The sequence below is a fragment of the Eleutherodactylus coqui genome, chromosome 9 (assembly GCF_035609145.1).
Source record: "Eleutherodactylus coqui strain aEleCoq1 chromosome 9, aEleCoq1.hap1, whole genome shotgun sequence".
In the NCBI taxonomy this organism is placed as follows: Eukaryota; Metazoa; Chordata; class Amphibia; order Anura; family Eleutherodactylidae; genus Eleutherodactylus; species Eleutherodactylus coqui.
In genome coordinates, this window is record NC_089845.1 from 42507910 (window position 1) to 42527467 (window position 19558).

Sequence of the window (19558 nt, forward strand, 5' to 3'; positions counted from 1 at the left end):
CTGGTCCTGCTTGTAGTCACAGAGAGCCTTCAGAACGATTGGCTTGTCTCTCTTGTAGTCCGGGTTTCTTGGTTTGAGCTGCACTATTTTCTTGGACTTATTGACCAGGTTTTGAACCTGTCGTTTGTATTCATTTATTTTGTCTCTTTCTTTCTGTAAAAGAAGAAAGCAAAAGTAATCAAAAAACTTTAGCCATAAGAACTCTAATAACCAGTAACAGTTGGCTTCCAAGTACAGGGATTCTTCTCCAGACCACCTTCTTGAAAGACCATATTCAATTCCACCATATATTTCGCATGTTGGCCATGTTCTTTAAGAAGACTACTTCCCTAGACCTTCTCGGTAGTCATCTTAAAGAAGTTTCACTGTATATGAATGTAAAGTAAACTCCATTTAGGTTAGAGCTATACTGAAATTTTGGCCACTGAACAGGTCGTGCAGCCAACAATCACAGCATAGCCCTATGACGTTGCAAAGGAACAGAAGCCAATACGCTGTCGCTTGTAAGTTGCCAAGACCCAATGACTGGAGAAAAAAAAAATCCAAACCTGTGAGATTTCTTACAATCGTCAGGTCTTTGCATCTTATGAGTGAGCACATTGGCTTGATGGCAATGAGGACATTCGTATATAGATTTGTACAGGTATCAGAGCCTGCACTGCGGTGAGATGGAAGAGTAGATCGGAATCATACCTCTAAATCCTTAATCATTTCCAGGACCCGTGACAACGGCATGCTCTTGTCACATAGGTACTTCTTTCTGATGGTGTCTTGAAGATTTGTTAAGTAAGTTTGGGTGCTCTGTGCCTCATCAAAAAACTGAAATTAAACAACATTAATAGTGAGAATGAAAGAAAATATTCAAATTGGCAAAACACACATTAGAAAAAGTCTGTTTCATGGGTTTCATCACTGAAATGGCAATTTGCTATATTAAACAGATGGAATAATCTCAGAATTCGCCAGAAATTGCAATCTGTAAGTAGACCGTCCTCCTTGAGTTTCCTGAATAGAACATCAATTACTGCACAAGTGCAAGACAAAATAATAGCTTACTTGAAAGTAGGAAGCATTTTCCTTCAAGTGAACATCAATGCATTTGGTAATTTGAAGAATCCAGCTCCACTGAGTCTGCAGGGTGTCCATATAAGCCTGAGAAGAAATAGGTCCCGTCAGTAGCAGTACATATGGTATAAACACAATATACAGTACAAGAATGGTAAGTATGGGATGGGATCACTGCAGATGCTACCTGTATATTCGAGCAGGTAATATATCTGTAGCAGATTACAGTACCTTGCATGTGGATGAGGCTTTTCCATATTGAAAATGATATACAGAAAAAGCCTTAAAGGGGTTGACCAAGGTAAAAATATTTTATTAAAAACAGGTCCCCCAAAGTGCAACATAATGAAGGAGCTGCATGTTTACCGCCAGGCAGATACATCGTTGGCTCGTTCAAATGAGAGTTGTTCAGTCTTTCCCATCCGCTGTATAAGTTGCTGAGAACGACCGAACAACTGCTGTATAAACCGCTCGATAAGTGAACCAGCCAACGATGGTTTTTATGCCTGGAGAAAACGAATGACGAGTGGAAAGTCAATGATTGTCATTTCGGCGCTGTGATTTTTGTCTTTCATCTCTATCATAGCCTTACCTCAATCTTGTCTGATGCTGGATGTTGGCTCATGATCAGCTGGTCACTTTCTAGCTTCAGCTTGTTCAGTTCCTTTTCCTTAACCTCCAAAAGACTCATAAGTTTCTAGAACATAAAAAAGGTGATTCGTTGCAATATTTCACATCTCGTAAATATAGTCTAGACAGGAACCATTATTGCAAAGTTAAAAAAAAACAAAAAACATTTTTTTCAAAACTTGTATGCCATATATCTATGAGGAGCAAGTAGGAGGTAATGGGCTTTGCTTTCAGGGTATTTTTAATAGTCACACTCAATGCTGCATTTAAAATTCTAATGGGTATTAAAGGGGTTGTCTCGCGAAAGAAAGTGGGGTTATACACTTCCGTATGGCCATATTAATGCACTTTGTAATATACATCATGCATTAAATATGAGCCATACAGAAGTTATTCACTTACCTTCCCTGCGCTGGCGTCCCCGTCTCCATGGCTCCGTCTAACTTCAGCGTCTAATCGCCCGATTAGACGCACTTGCGCAGAAGGGTCTTCTGGCTTCGGCTCGGTCTGGCACGAGCTGCGTTCTGGCTCCGCCCCTTCTACGCGTCATCGCGTAGCTCCGCCCCATCACGAGTGCCGATTCCAGCCAATCAGGAGGATTGGAATCGGCACACGTGACGGGGCGGAGCTACGCGATGACACGTAGAAGGGGGCGGAGCCAGAACGCCGCTGCTGCCGGACAGACCCGAAGGCAGAAGACCCTTCTGCGCAAGCGCGTCTAATCGGGCGATTAGACGCTGAAGTTAGACGGAGCCATGGAGACGGGGACGCCAGCGCAGGGAAGGTAAGTGAATAACGTCTGTATGGCTCATATTTAATGCACGATATATATTACAAAGTGCATTAATATGGCCATACAGAAGTGCTTAATCCCACTTGCTTTCGCGAGACAACCCCTTTAACAAAAATCGATATAAACCTCAGGCAGAGCTTAATAAACTAAAACTAAGCCCTAGGATCTTTTTCTAGGCCCAGGCTGCCTTTGCAACTGAATGGCAGTACCCCACGATCTCATCACAGGGGAGCTGTTTGGGGAGCAGAGGGAGCCCCATCTCTCTGTCCTGCCTTTTAAATACTGCAATCTGTTTGACTGCAGTATATAATGGGTTAACAGTGGGGAGCTGTATTTTCTTCAATTGTAGTATCTAAAGAGGCAACAGCATGGATCAATATTCTCTTTGATCGTAGTATCTAAAGCGCTAACAGTGGGGATCAGTATTCTTCCCGATCGTAGTATCAGAAGGGGTAACAGCGGGGATCAGCATTCTTTCCAATCTCGTCCGATGCACCCAGGGGTCAGCTATATTAGCACCTGCTGTGTATAAAGCAGGCCCACCCCATTCTAAGCCTATGCAACCTGACATTAATTAATTATGCATTGCGCGATAGAGCTAAAATTCTGCTTCTAGTACAACAGGTCTGTTTTCTTACAAATCTGAATGAAATCTGAGTGATTAAAATCAATCTATAGTGGGATACATCAGCTTTCTTTTGGAAATTTGAGTTTTTACCCAACAGAATATTCCGGCAGACTTTGCTGTTCTTGCCGCCAAAACCCTGAAACCCAACGGAAGGTAGAACAATTCCTAGGCAAAGAGAGCTTAAATTCTAAAGCATTGGGGTCTTACAGAAAATGCTTCCTGCTTCCTTGGAATGTCGGTGTTCTTGTCACTCCAATCATAGACCAGTTCTTCTTCCTCTCGATCATTGATCCACATGATTTCTCTGGATGTGGCCTGAATGATGTTCTGCAGCTGACGCAGCTGATCCATTCTTTCAAAAGAGAGTTTCTACATTTGTGAAACAGATGAATATAAGGATGCATGACAAATAAAGGTCTAGTCTTCATGCACATGGTACATTATAAACTGGGCTTTCCTCTGAGCCAGTTCAACTTACTCGCCCCTTTAGAGTCTGTTCACATGTTCAGGTCTTTGGATGCAATTCTTGAAGCCAAAACCAGGAAAGAATTAAAAGGAAGAGAGTAAATAGTATCCTGGCGTTATACTTTCTCTCCTTTTTAAGCCACACCTGATATTGGCTTCAAAAACTGCATTAAAAAAAAACCTGCACATGTGAACATACCCGAAACACATACTAATGGCGGCAGAAGTGGTCATAATCGGTACTTACCAGCAACGCATCATACTCTTCCTCTAGCTGATAAATCGCTCCTTTCTCACGCTAGACAGATAAAAAAGATATAGTCATGACGGTGAACCAAAATGTTCAACTTTTTGGCTTTCACATTTTGAACATCATTTTAAGTCCATATGTAGCGGATCTACTTCCGGCTAAGTAACTCTATTACAACCTACAACTGCAGGGTGTTATTGGAAACAATCAGCAAGCTCGCTGTCAGAAACGCTTGGGTCATCTTAGCTGAGCTTCAGTAATGCAGTGGGATAGTTACTTTTTCTAACTTTTTTAAAGTTGCCTTCACATCTGTGTTGAAACTTCCATTGTAGATTTGGCGCAACATACCAGGAAAGCTAGCGCCGCATCAGTGCATTTCCACAACTGAAAAGATTCAAAATCTGCAACAAAAGTGTACTTGTAGATTTTGGCGCATTTTTTGCATTCTCCATTGATCTCTATGGCAAAACTCCGCAGCATTTCCACAACATAAATAGACATTTTGTGGATTTGTAATCCACTGCGTTTTTCAAATTTCTGGGGTTTCAGCAGCAGAAAAAAAAAATCAGTGACGTGTGAAGGAGATTTTTAAAATCTCATTCGCTTCTCTAAAACTGTAAACGCTGCACAATTTTCGCAGCAACTCCATGTATGTGAAGGCAGCCTTAAAGATCTGCTCAGCCAATAAACAAGTGTTTGCTGGTTTCTCAGCTGATCGTGGGCATGCTTACATAAGCCAATAGTTGGGGATGAACCTCCCCTAAACGGATCATTGGCCCACGTACAAGGGTGTCGCGTTGACTTGTGGCAGACTTATAAATGATATTGATTAATTACCAGATCTACTTTGATTTTGTCCAGCTCCCACCGGTAGTCAGCAATGGCATTGTGGAATTTTCGGTGGTTACCAATCTGTTGTTCTACGGAAGCGGCATCAAACCCCCAATCAGTGGTTTCCATTTGGCGCTAAATTGAGAAGGAAAAAACAAAGTTAAAAATGAACAAAGACTTTTAGTTCCTGCAAGATTTTCTGGGATCAGTCCCAATGAGAAGGACTTCATGTAGCAGCTTCAGAATGGCTCCAGCTAGCGTTGGATTTCATTAACAGAGATTTATAACAGTTTGGAAAGCACCATATAATCCAAGTTGTGTTATGCGAGTTGTGGAAGCACTACAGTCCCTGCAAGGGTGCATTCACACCGGCGCATACGATTTTGGGCTGAGAAACTCGGACCAATGCTGTACTCTCAAACTTACAATTCTGGATGCAAGCACGATGCGTTACTGCTTATAAAAGCACATTGCATCTATATACTTGCGATTTTTCACGCATGAAAAAAATAAATTAATTAAAAAAAAAAATTAAAAAAAAAAAATCGCAAGTACTCACAATTGTTTCAATGGTAAATATCACTTTGCACTCACACGTAAATATCATGGCATGCGAGTGCGATTTTTTTTTTAAACATCCAAAAGGAAATACAGTAAAGAACCCCCTTCTATGTCGGTGTAGAATCCTTCTTTCCTCTAGATGTAGAGGGCGCCCCCTTGTTACAGTCACAGTCCTGGGTATAATAGAGGACAGGAGAGATCTCTGTATTGTCCCCGGATATATTTATATATAGTTATTAGGTCGCCCCTCAGCCGCCTTTTTTTCTAAACTAAATGACCCCAATTTTGATCACCTCTCTGGGTATTGTAGTCCGCCCATTCCATTTATTTCTTTAGTTGCCCCCCTTTGTACCCGCTCAAGCTCTGATATGTCCTTCTTGAGTACCAGTGCCCAAAACTGTCTGCAGTATTCCCTGTGTGGTCTGACCAGAGACTTGTAAAGAGGAAGAACAATGTTCTCATCATGTGCCCCTAGACCTCTTTTGATGCACCCCATGGTCCTATTTGCCTTGGCAGCAGCTGCCTGACACTGGTTGCTTCAGTTAAGCTTACAGTTAACTAAAACCCCCAAGTTCTTTTCCATGTCAGTGTTCCCCAGTGGTTTCCCATTTAGTGTGTAATGGTGACATGTATTTCCTTGCCCATGTGCAGAACCTTACATTTATCAGTGTTAAACCTCATTTGCCACTGTTCTGCCCCCAGATCCTCTTGCAACCGCATTCGGTCTCTCTTGTGTTAATTAATATCCACCGTTTTGCATCATCAGCAAATATTGCTATTTTACTGCACGATCCTTCTACCAGGTTATTAATAAATATATTAAAAATAGGGCCCAATACTGCCCCCTGTGGTACCCCACTAGTAACAGTGACCCAATCTGAGTATGTACCATTTATAATCACCCTCTGCTTTCTATCACTGACCAGTTACTTACCCACTTACAAACATTCTTGCCTGGACCAAGCATTCCCATTTTATATACCAACCTTTTATGCGGCACAGTATCAAACACTTTAGAAAAGTCTAGATACTCAAGATCCAGTGGCTCTTCCCGGTCCAGTCTAGAACTTACCTCCTCGTAGACACTGATCAGGTTGGCTTAACGGGAGCGATCTCTCATAAACCCATGCTGATACGGAGTTATACAGCTACTTCCCTTGAGTTAATCCAGGATAGCATCGCTTCAAACATTTTACCCACAACAGAAGTAAGACTTACAGGCCTGTAGTTTCCAGGTTAATATTTCAACCCCTTTTTGAATATTAGCACCACACTTGTTATGTGCCAATCCAATGGAACAGACCGGGTCACTATAGAGTCCTTAAATATAAGAAACAAGCTTCTATCTATCACATTACTTAATTCCCTTAGAACTATGGGGTGTATGACATCGGGACCCGGCGATTTGTCCATTTTGATTTTTTACAGACGGCTCTGCACTTCTTCCTGGGTCAGACTAGTAACATTTAGTGGAGAGAGTTTACTTTATCACTCTGCACATCAACTTACTTTTTTTTTTCCTTTGTGTATTCACAATAGAAAAAGCTATTTAATTGATTTGTTTTCTCCTCATCGCCCTCTACAATTTTTCCTACATTATTTATTAAAGAGCCGACACATTCAGTATTAATCTTTTTACTATTTATAGAACTGAAGAACAATTTAGGGTTAGTTTTACTCTCTCTGGCAATTAATCCCTCTGCCTTCACGTTTGCTGCTTTTATCTTCTTTTTACATAATTTATTTTTTTCTTTATAGCTTTTTAATGCTTCATTGCTGCCTTCTTGTTATAGCAGTTTAACCCTTCAAGGACCAAGCACGGTAAGTTTACGGAACTTGGTGCTCGGCTTTAATCGTGGCAGATAGCAGAACTACGACACAGGATTAAAGCTTCTGCTGCTGCACTCAAGCAGGAGCAGGTCGGGCCCTTAGCTGTCAGGTCCTCGGTTGTCGGACAGCCGAGGACCCAGAGAAGAAGGCAGAAGCAGTTTTTAATGCAGTTGACCGAACAGTTTAGAAGATTTTGGTTATTTTTTATATTAAGTGTATCCCTATTAATTCTCCGAGTTCTAACTGTACTAACCCCTTCCACCACTGCACACCATTTTCGTTACTTAGTCCCAGGTCACCGTCTATACAGTCCTTCCCTCTATATAGCTAAAGAGAAGTAAAATGCACAGAATAGGCTGATAAAACCCATTTCAAAAATGCTTAAATCACCTATTCTTTCATTAAGGCGTTTGCCCGTTTTTCTCTTTGTGAATGTACAACAGTCCGGAGACAGAGAGAACAAACTAATACATAATTTAGAGCGGTAGATTCTGCGATGAAGTAACTTGCTGTAATACGGCACACCTCCATCCACGGGCATTGTGGCTGATTTCCAAGAAGAGCAGCCATTTCACATCCACAACCACATAGGACTTTAAGCTTTTGCAATCATGTGGAGACAAAATAGCTGGAACTTCATAAAGGAAACCCGTCACCTGTGTAAAGTATCATAAACAGACTTATGGTGCTGTTAGAGGAGGTGACACTCGCTTCCTGGTTCCCGACGCCGAAGTCCGCATGGTGCACGAAAATCTGACTCTTTCCAGAGTCCTCTGCGCACGCTGTCCTATACGAGTCTATGAAAGAGCGCGAACACGGAACTCTAAAAATTAGAGCCAGATTTTTGGTGTGCTGCATAGATTTCAAATGGTGGGAACCAAAGAGCGGGCGAATAGAAAAAGTACATCATCCGGCTTCCCGTCACCTCGCCTAACAGCACCAGAACTTAGTTTATGGTACTCTGGGGGCTAATGCCACGACCAGATTTTTACCACAACGTACGCAAGATAGCGTCTAGCAAGACTTTTTATTCCTGTAGAATAAAGGTTAGAAGAGGTTTGAGTACAATTTTCTTGTTTTGGACCAAGCAAATCTCCACTCACCCTTTGCTGACGAATTTGATTTAATGTTTCTGTAGTGATCCTCTTAGTGTAATCATCCCATCCAGAGCCACTCTGAGAAGAAAATCCACCCCCTTTAGATCCCTTGCGCATGCGTGGACCATGGATGGCTTTGTCAAGGGCGCGCATTTGGTCATAAAGCTGGAGCAATCTACAAAATACAAAGTTTTTTCCTTGACAATCCATACAAATCCCATTACATTTCGTTCACCAATTTCCTCTTTATTTTTCCCCATTTGGCAAACAAAATATCAAGACTGCTAGGTTTTGTATGGCCATACTTTCTGTGGTAGGAGTCACATGGCTGTCCCGCGAGTCTCAACTCCTTGATGAGGACTTCAACCATCTCCATCTCCTCCTGGGCTCCTCCAAGACATTCTTCCAGTTCTCTGTTACGAACAAGCTGACTACCATCTCCATATTTCAGTTCCTGGAAAAGAAAATGCCTATATTACAGGTTGTATTACAGCTGACGTGATATAAGCGGATGCAGTGAAAATCAGTTTCACACTGTAAAAATCATAAAAAGGTCAAAATAATAAAAAGATTGGATAATCTATTATCAGGCAATTATTATTGTATCTCAAGAATTTAAAATTAATCAAAATGATCTCAAATTCCCCATACAAGTGTGTGTCCACGCATCCCTCAGATAGGGCTCACTCACACAAGCGTATTCTAAATGCACATTACCCCATTGATTTATATTGGGCTGCTAGGACCAGTGTTTTCACATGTGCGTATAACGCACGTGAAAAAACTGCAGCATGTCTTATTTTGGTGCGTATTAGATGTGTAATACGCCCAATTATAGTCTACAAGTGCATAAAATACTGTTGGCTGAACACTCGTTTGGCTAACGCCTCTCTCTTCCAACTCCCCCATACATATGTACACTTGGCTGAACATCGTTATGTCTTGTGTATAGCTAGAGGGGAAAACCGGTACCTTATCACTCAAGAACAAAAGGATGGGGCAACTGCCATCGGGAGAGAGTTGGGAAGACATTGTAGATATTAGATGATCAGCTACTCCTACTAATCTAGATCCAACTGCCTGATCCTCATCTGCCATTGGGAGAAAGTCGGAAATCTATATCTAATGCATATGGCCATCCTAAGAATACAATGGACTAATAGTTATGAGTCGGCTGCTTTCCCATTGCAATCAGATGGTTCACACTGAGACAACCCCTGTACGGAAAGATCCATAGCTAAAGTAAGGGAGGCTCAGCAAACCTATGTGACTAATTTGGGAATGTCTTCCGTTAGGCCCTGCAGGAAAGTAAGACTATAATGCCACCATATATTAATTGGCCATGGCAAAAAATAACTCTAAAGTGGGAACGACAAATGTGCCATATAGTCTACACTGATGCTACTAAGTACTACCCAAATACCCACAATTACTGTCTACTGCTCTCTGCCTGTAAAATTTGCCGAATGCCAATGGCCACACCGAAAAGGACAAAAACATTGGTATAATAAGTATATCTATCTGTGAATGTATTAATTAATTATGTCATCCAGGACATTTAATAAGGCAAAGTACAGTATACATATAATTTAACTAGTAAGTACAGCATGTGAGGGAATACTTAGAAGTTTTGAAATCAATGTTCTTTGTTTAGCTTAGCCCAAAGTCCAATATGGCGCAAATTATTATTATACAACTGAATGACAAATTAAATAACTCATCGGCTGGTAGGGATTTATTCCAAGTCATATATAATATACTTTTGTAATACATACCGGGGCTGCAATCAGTTCAGCGCGGATTAAACTATCGGAAATGTGTTGAAGCATGTCTTGGACGGTGTTTGGACGGCGGGACATTGTCCCAATTTGTCTGAAAGAATAAAACATAGAAGTACATTAGTAACTTATTGTAAGGACATTGAGAAAGTAACATCACGGGTGTAACTGTAAGGACCATAGAGGTAGACACTGCACCCGGGCCCTGAAACCACATGTAAGGGCACCAGCAATATACATGGCACATGGTAGGTGGGTTTCCGGTTACAGATTTTGCACTGGGGCCTAGTTATGTTATTATTCAAGTTATGTCTGAATAATATTCAAAATGGACAAGGTAATTCACAGAAATGTGAGTAATCATACAGCTACTCAATCTATCAGGATTTACTCTAGTATGACTGGAACCAGAGGCGTAACTTGGAGCTTCCGGGCCCCAATGTAAAACCTGTAACAGGGCCCCCAACTATAATGCTTTATTCATAGTACTGTGCTCCCTATATGGAGAAGAGAGGCCTTATGGGCCCCTAAGGCTCCAGGGGCCGGGTGCAACCGCAACCCCTGCATCCTCTATAGTTACGCCCCTGACTGGAACCTATCACTTTCAGCGATGGTCATCTTTGTCAACATGCCTGGAAATAATGAATATTAACCCCGCTTTTTTTGGCTTTTTCCCCATTGAATTTGTTTTCAGCCCAAACACACTGCAACATTGGCCTACTGATGAAATTACTGCAACTGTAAAGACTTAATAAGTCTAATTTATTAACATACATTAGCTTAAAATTCAGGATACATAGATTGATCTGATTGGATATATTTCATGTATACAGGGGAGCCCTTATTAAAAAAGTTATCATTTTGTGGAGATGTGCAAACAAAAAATGTCTTTCCAGCCCCAAACTGTCTAAAAACAATGGTTACATTAACAAAAAGCACATTGGGTAAAGCTTATTCGTGTACATGGCTTCTACTAGTCTAGAAATTCTGTAGTCCTTTGTTTATTGCTTGCACAGAACTGGAACATAATGTAGACCCTTCAAAAAGACAAGAAGCAGAAGATTCTGCACCTAGAGACCAAATGGGACGCCTCGCATTAAAGCAACTAAGTAGCTTTTAGATATTCTATAGGATTGTCTAAACTATTTAAAATATTGGGTAATCCGGCATCTGTCAGGCTCGGTTATTGTGCTTACAGAATTTTAATGTGCCTTTAACTTATATTTTTACTAAGGCCCAATGTCCGCGGGTGTGTTTGATCTGTGGAATCCACACAGGGCACCCGTGCAGGAGATCCGCAAATCAAGCCACCCATAGAGAAGCATGCTGTGGATCCGCAGGGGATTTAAGAAAAAAAAAAAAGAAAGAAAAAATTCTGTACTGTGCATGTCTGACGGCAAGCATTAAGCACCATGTGCAGTACAGCAGACCCAGAAGTGGAAGGATCTGAGCGGACGCCACAGCCAGGAAAAACAGGTAAGCAGGGCTCACTGGCTTCCGGCATGGGTGGATTATGTGAGGGATTTCCCTGTATGGAATCCACGTGTGCCGTGGACATGAGCCTTTACGGAGATTGTTGCTGTCCAGTTGGCCCTTTCGAAGCTAATTTGCATACTGAATGCCAAATATAATGCACCAGAATCAGAACAGCAGTAACACCTTAAATAAATAAGAAATGTTTCAGGTACAGGGAGATATTTTCAGGTAAAGGGAACCCGTCATGTCCTCACTGAGGGCGGGAGAAAGTAGTGACAGACTCACACATTTCAGTAGTCTTTCACTTATGGGGTTCCTAAGAACTTACAGCTTGTTTCAGCAGTTCCCAACAAGAGACGAGTCCAGTTTTTACTTGCGTTGCTGCTAGACTCACCCACCCATTGTGATTGGCAGTCTTCTCAGTATAATATCTAGACGGCTGTCAATCGGGGCGAGACTACCAGGACTCCTGAATAAACTGGACTCAGCTCTTTCCGAGAACTGCAGGATCAAGCTGCAAGTTCTTAAAACCATTGCACATTAACTCATAAGAGACAGACTGTTGAAATCAGCAGGTCTGTCCCTGTTTTATGCTGCCCTCATTAAGGACAGCATAAAAGTAAAATAACATAAAAATAAATCGTTGTTATTTGTATAGCGCCAACTTATTCCGCAGTGCTTTCAGGTCATTTATTTATTCCCCCACCACCAAGCTGGGTACTTATTTTACCGACCTCGGAAGGATGGAAGGTTGAGTCAAGCTTGAGTCGGCTACCTGAACTATGAAAGGATTGAGCTCACAACCTTCAGGTCGTGAGCGAGAGCTTAGGACCGCATTTCTGCTGCCTTAACACTCTGCGTGACAAGTTCCATCTAAGGTAGTGGCAGATCTTAACGTGAGGAGAAAGTGACAAAGCCTTTTTAAACACCGAGATGCATGTAGTAAAGCAAATGCGTTATAACCTTCTAAACATTAAGTGTTCTATTGCAAGGATCTTTCCAAGAGTGGAATGAATTGTGATGTTCTACCTGGTTTAGAGTATATCATATATGAAAATCATGCACTGACGTAAGACACCCATATGTCCAGATGTGTAACAGGATCTTATTATTACATAGATTGAGACATGGCCAGTCTAGAAGGTACACTACATATATATAAGAGTTAAATACTAGATTTGCTCCAGTTAATTTTCAAGCCGGAAAACGAATCAAATTTCATAATTAAGTGTAGAAACTTTTGCAGAGACACAACAGGATAGGCAACTAATAGAAGGGTATTATCCGTGTTTAGGCTAATTTTCTTCAATCCATTAAATTTTTTGTTTTTTGTTTTTTTTAAATAAAATCCTTCCTTCCTATTCGGAGTGGCCAATGGCTGTATGACTATCCGGTACAACAGTGGGGAGTGGGGCATCCTTGTTGGGAACCATGTTGAAGTGAATATCAGGGAGATGGTTGTCCATTAACCAAGATGCGAGTGGTTAGTTTATAGCAGAGAAGCTTAACCCACTTAATAAAAAAGATGGAAAACCAAACTAGAGCTGCCCAAAGGTAGAGCTGTTCCACCAAATCAAAGGCTTTTGCGGCATCCCGGGAATAAAATATATATAATAAATAGCAAATCCTTGGGATGGGGGTCTATTAAAGAATATTTTTACTTGGGAGGAGTGTCTTGTTAACAACTTGGAAAACTAATGGGACTAGAAATTGGAGCTCCTTGCGGTTGGCTTGCATACCAGAAAGCAAGAGTCTATGAACCTGAGCAATCGGTAAAACCAGCGCAGACCTAATTGGAAGGTGTGAACTGCTCAGGATGGGAATTCAAAAATGAAAATACATTCCCTACTACACTGTTCTGAACCATTAAACACCATAGAAGGATGAAACTAGTCCAGTTATTTACCAGTAGTATATTAGGTATATTGGGTTGAGCACCATTTTCACAGACCAGTATAATCTACAGCATTTACATTGCCCCCAAATTAACATGTTTTCTCAAATTCCGACATCATCAGTTATATAAATGCTGCTAATGATATCCAACATTAATATGCCCTCCTTAGTGCTACCTCTCCCAGGCGTCTGTTACGTTTCTCGGTGAGAACTTTTAATCTGTTTGCCAGAGCAAGCCGGTGCTCGTCTGGTATGGGTGGGTATAGGTGATTTCATATGTGCAGTGTCTCAGCTTGCAAGTAATAATTTTTCCTTCAACAAAAGAGTAATTATGCTGACTCATTGAAAAAGGTGTGCGAAATACATATACGTGCATTAGAAGAGGAGTCCACTGATTAGTATTACAAACCAGTAGACCAGTATATGAAGAAAAATAGAAGAAGGTAGAGAAGACTGTAAAACAAAAAGTCTGAATGTTGGAGCAAAGAGAAAGGAGTGGTGCATGACTAACTCCGGAGCTAGACACACGGCAGACATTTATCATCATCCAAGTTCATTGTAGTCTGTGTAAAGGGTCAAATCATCGCTTTCTTGGTGGATTCTACCTGTCTGAAGTCATCGGGCATGGGTCTAGACGAAAGGTGTATCAAAATGAGTTCACAGAAGCAAACACTTCCATGCTTTATACTCAACCACTAGGCCTCCCATTATGGCCAGTTCCACTAGTAGTGGAAAAAATGTCCAACCGAGCTTCTTAGTGATGGGGAATACAGAGTCCTTCGTTTGTAATAAAGACAACAGAGCATTGAAGGATGACGGAGTGCAGTGAGAAAGCTGATAATTATATATATGGTGTCAGACCTTAACATAAGCAGCTATATTCTTGAGCATGGGTAATGCCTATCGTAGGCCCATCTACCGGGCTACACGATCACTGGAAGCCAAAAAATATGAATGTAGGTTGGGTACCAGATGTAGTAAATGTATAGACTTTCACCAAATAGATAAGTTCTCTATTACTAAGTGAATTGTAATATTTTCATTGAACCTTTAATTATGATTACTAATGGAAACTTGGTTATCCTTATTAGCATCGTCTACTGTACACTGATTGGTTATAACAGTGAGTAGTACATTCCAGTTGAGGTGTTGGAAGCAGGAAAAATGGGCACGCGTAATAATCTGAGAGACTTTGACAGGGGTCAAATTGTGATGCCTGGATGACTGCCAGGTCTTGTGAGCTGTTTCTAGCATGGAGTAGTTAGTACCTACCAAAAGTGGTCCAAGTAAAGACAACTGGTGAGCCTGCACCAGTATTGTAGCACCCAAGGCTCGTTGATGCGTGTGGTGAGTGAAGCATCTAGCCTGATTCTGTAATAGACCTACTGTATCACAAACTGCTGAAAAAGTTAATATTTTCTATGACTGGAAGTTCTCAGAGCACACAGTGCCTCACACTTTGACCAGTCTGTGATTATGTAACCACATACCCAGCAAAGTGCTCATGTTGACCTCTATTCAATGCCGATAGTGACTATAATGTTCATGTGAGTATCAAAACTTGAGCATGGAGCAGTGTGAAAAGGTGGTTTGGTCCAATAGGTTATGTTTTCTTTACTTCATGTGGAATGCCTGATGAATGTGCACCACGTCCCTGGGGAACAGATGGCACCAGGGTGCACAAACTAGGTCAAGAAGACAAGTCTATGGAGGCAATGTGATGCTCTGGGTAATGTTCTGCTGGGAAATCTTGGGCCTGGTATTCATATAGATGTTACTTTGACACAAAACACCTACATAAAGATTGCACAGGCAAGTACACCCCTTTCACGGCTAAGGTATTACCTCATGGCAGTGATCTAACAAGACAATGTGCCCTGGCTCGTCTGCAAGAATTGTTCATGAGCGGTTTGAGGAATATGACAAAGTGGTCAAATGTTGACTTGACTTTCGAATTTGCTAGCTTTCAATCAGATTGAGAATCAATGGGGTGTAATAGAAAAACAAATCCAATCCATGGAGGGCCCACCTTACGGCTTACTGGGGTCAATTTGGCCTCCAAATTCTCTGATAAGCCAGAAGTTTTTCTTAGCAGCATGAGAGGGACCTACCCAATATTAGACAGCTGGATTTATTGCCATGGCTGATCAGCATATGTACTGTAAACATACAAACTATAGGCAATAATGACCATCAGTGGTTTCACATCAAAAATAAAGCAGCCCAAATACACTCTACAAGGATTGAAAAGTAGGGTAAAGGTTTTTTTTTTGCTTTTTTTTTTAAGAACATTTTGCTTGCATTTTGTGAGTATATGATTTGTATTGGGGCTTGTGTTAGGTATGTACTTAGCTGGTTTATCCATTCTTTTTAAGATGCATTCATTAAGTGGTATCTAAAACAATTTGAAGTAACCTAACTTTCATATGGAAAAAGATATTCAGAACACCATACAGTCACTTCATTACATTATAGCCCAGCCTATGACTTAGAACAAGGGTTACTGAAGACTCAAAAAATGACCAAAGCAAAAAAATATCATTAGGACTATATATTTTCACCCACTGTCTTTTACAAGGGCTGATTTCTAAGTGCGCCCCAAGCAACTAGTCAGGCTGCTAATATTTTCATTTATGGAGATTACAACTGTAATAGGGTTCTCCTAAGATCAGACCCATATTGTTTTCTTGCTGTATCTTTAAAGAAAAAAACTGTCTCTCCTCATCTTGAACTTTGCAAATGCTTCTCCACATTTCAGCAAAAACATAAAAAAATGCATGTATAGAAAAGGGAGTAAAAAATACAATACCAGCTTGTAAAAAAATTAATTCTACTACAGAATGCTTCCAGACAGAGTTCAGTACTCAAGCCGGGCAGTACAGCCTGTAGGAACCCTATATAGATTGCCATGCCATAGTGTATTATCTCCAGCTGTCTCTTCAATGAGGTGTACCGGATTCCAGCACAAAAAAAACAAAAAACACTTCCATATCAGTCACTGATGCTTCTGATCAGGGACAAAAACTTTCTTTGAACCAAGATATCTTTCATTGGTCTGCAAATATCTTTTTGAAGATACAATATAAGCCAATGGAAAACTAAGTTGCCATGTTCCAAAGGTCTGGGCACAACAAAAACCTTTAAACCTCAAACAAAAAAAAGACATCGCTGGTGAAGTAATACCATTATCATTGCCAGTAAAAAAAATAAATTATGTTTTGTAATATAATGCTGGGAACAAGACGGTCATATAATTTTACATACTTGTGGCCAAACAAAGTTGATACGCTTTTTTTTTTGCCTTCATTGTACGAAGGACCAAACAAGAACATATTAGTTCCTATGGGGATATTTTTTTGGTCATCTGTCACTCTCTCTGCCAGTCCATCGCTGAGAAAGAACGTTCCCCTTTTATTTCACTTACTGCTTGTATGTTCATCAGGGGTGTTATATAGATGACCACCTTGACTCTAATATAAAGCCTATAGAGTAGCACGTTGGCAACCTTCATTCAATGTTGATATTGAGGAGGAGGATGTAGCTAGCTGCTTCTTCTTTGCTCAGTATAATTCGGAGCCTGGGACAAAATAACTGCATAAAAATGAAACTTCACTCCTTAGGTCAGTTATGTTCCTTAAGACATAACCCTGAACAAGTCCTGCTTAAATCTCTGTAATGTGTTTTTACATAATATGCATCCACAAGCTTTGGGTCGGCTATAATCCAGCTGCAATTAATGTATTTCAGGAAAAGGATTGGTAAAGAAATACTAAAAACCTTCCACAACTGTAACATGAGCCCTACTGGAAAAGAGAAAAAATCTGATTTATAAGCACTGAAATAGTTAAAGGGGTTGTCCCGCGGCAGCAAGTGGGTCTATACACTTCTGTATGGCCATATTAATGCACTTTGTAATGTACATTGTGCATTAATTATGAGCCATACAGAAGTTATAAAAAGTTTTATACTTACCTGCTCCGTTGCTGTTGTCCTCGTCTCCATGGTGCCGACTAATTTTCGGCCTCCGATGGCCAAATTAGCCGCGCTTGCGCAGTCCGGGTCTTCTGCGGTCTTCAATGGGGCGGCTCGTGCAGAATGCCGGCTCCGTGTAGCTCCGCCCCGTCACGTGCTGATTCCAGCCAATCAGGAGGCTGGAATCGGCAATGGACCGCACAGAAGAGCTGCGGTCCACGGAGGGAGCAGACCCCGGCGGCCATCTTCAGCAGGTGAGTATGAAGACGCCGGACCGCCGGGATTCAGGTAAGCACTCTCCGGTTTGTTTTTTTAACCCCTGCATCGGGGTTGTCTCGTGCCGAACGGGGGGGGGGGGGGGGGGGGTTAAAAAAAAAAACAACCCATTTCGGCGCGGGACAACCCCTTTAACTTTTAAAACCATTCTCTTGAAACTAACATGCAAAGTCTGAATGTACACCTGCTTGTAAAAGTTAGAAAGCCGAAAAGCGCCAGACATTGGCCTTCCGGTTTTCCTGGAGGAATAGCATCTGTCATTTTTAGGCTCTGCTCACATTGGCACTGTGCTCCATAGTCTGCAGTAATATTCTCACCAGTGAAAAAAGAAATAAATTAATTCTGTCAGGTTTCGTTAAAGTCTATTTGAAAATGGGTCTATCAAGGCTGACGAGCCTCGGAGAATGGAAGGTATGACGCTACTCTAAAACAGCCTTGTCCATTAGGATCCTTCTACACTCCTCAATAACAGGCATTTGATGAGCACCGATCAAAAAGATCGGTGCTTGTTTAACTGACTTTCACAAAGGCATCTGCGCCAAACAGATCGTCCCCTGTAAAGGGACCCTAAGCTTGAAGGAACAGAGCCGAACCTCCAGACAGGGGCCTAAGTATAGGGGATGCAGCGGATGCAGTCACACCCGGGCCCACAAGCCTTAGGGCACCCATAAAGTCTCTCTTCTCCATATAGGGAGCCCAATATTAGGAATAAAGCATTATAGTTGGTGGCCCTCTTATGGCTCAGAAGTTTAAAAATCTGCCTCCAGACATATGTAAATTCTTTGTATTTTATATGAATGGCAAAATGACAGAAGTGCTTTGTGTTCCCTCAGCCCAATAAATGCCGTCCTCAATAATAACAGCAAGCCATTTCATCATGGGTCACTCCTTAACAAACCCCTTATATAAGTCATAAACATTTTATGAGCTTCGCACATTTCTGAGTAAGCAAATACAGGTGTGGTCATAGACAGCAATTAAGGCGAAGGTTTGATAGTTGTGTATGAAAGCCCAGCCTATGTACTGCCTGGCACGGTCACTCATATAGCCAACACACTGTCTATAGAATAAGGGGCTTTACGCAGCCTAATAATCGTGCAAGTGCAAACAATCAGCCAGCGGGCAAGCAAATGCTCGTTCATCGGCTCACTTATGCAGGGATACAAATGCTCGTTGGCCGGCGTCATTGCAGATTTTTGATGCAGAATTACTTGCTGAACTAAGCAGTTTTCATTCCACATCAAAATCCGCACAAAGCCGTAGGAATTTACTGTGACATGTGGGCGGAATATGATAAGATTCCACCCGTGTGAAAGGGCTCTAAGGAGGAATATTTCTGCAAGACACACCTAAAGCCGAATCTAAAGGCTCAGTTTGATCTGTTACTGCAGATTTCCACTCCATAACCCGCATGCATATGCAGAATTTTCTGCGTCTTTAGGTGCATCATACGTCAATATTCCACACGTGTGAAAACACCTTCGTAGTGTCTGAATTGACCTGTGTAAAGATGTAGTAGACGAGCACCAATCTTGAGGATTGGTTCTTGTCTACCGGAGAAAATTGCTTTGTGTAAAGCCCCATTTACACGCAAAGATGATCGCTCAAAATTCATTCAACAGATAGGATGATTGACAGTATGAGCGATCATTTTGCATAAGCTGCTAATGGACACTAATGCCCATTAGCAGCTAATTACCTTAATTTGCATGTAAAGGAGTATTCCTGAGCTGTATACAGAGAACAGCAGGTGGTCTGTTCTCTACATACAGCCCCTTTATTCTTTCGCGGGACTGCAGCGGAATACAATGTTATCAGCGATCCCGTGGAGAATCATAGTGTGCGGTCCCTGCACTCAGCTCTCTGGCCGAATGATGGATTTTAAACTCAACTAAAAATCATCGTTTGAACAAAAAGCAATCAATGGTAGCATTTAAACGCAATGATTATCACTCAAAAGACATCATTTGAGTGAATGTTTTTTGTTTTTTTTTTACAGTGTGTTTTTAA

At 41.3% G+C, this 19558-nt stretch overlaps 1 protein-coding gene across 4 annotated transcripts in view; it reads right to left on the bottom strand.

Annotated features, from left to right (window-relative positions):
- DSP (desmoplakin) overlaps positions 1-19558 on the bottom strand; it is a 60100-nt gene that overhangs the window by 22114 nt on the left and 18428 nt on the right. For all 4 annotated transcript variants that reach the window (XM_066579287.1, XM_066579288.1, XM_066579286.1 and 1 more), the window contains exons 2-11: positions 9926-10022; positions 8456-8604; positions 8157-8325; positions 4669-4797; positions 3829-3879; positions 3324-3485; positions 1658-1762; positions 1057-1152; positions 694-819; positions 1-153 (exon numbers count right to left, since the gene is read on the bottom strand). In XM_066579287.1, the coding sequence (XP_066435384.1) occupies positions 1-153; positions 694-819; positions 1057-1152; positions 1658-1762; positions 3324-3485; positions 3829-3879; positions 4669-4797; positions 8157-8325; positions 8456-8604; positions 9926-10022 (1237 nt within the window). The remainder of the gene's footprint in view (positions 154-693; positions 820-1056; positions 1153-1657; positions 1763-3323; positions 3486-3828; positions 3880-4668; positions 4798-8156; positions 8326-8455; positions 8605-9925; positions 10023-19558) is intronic.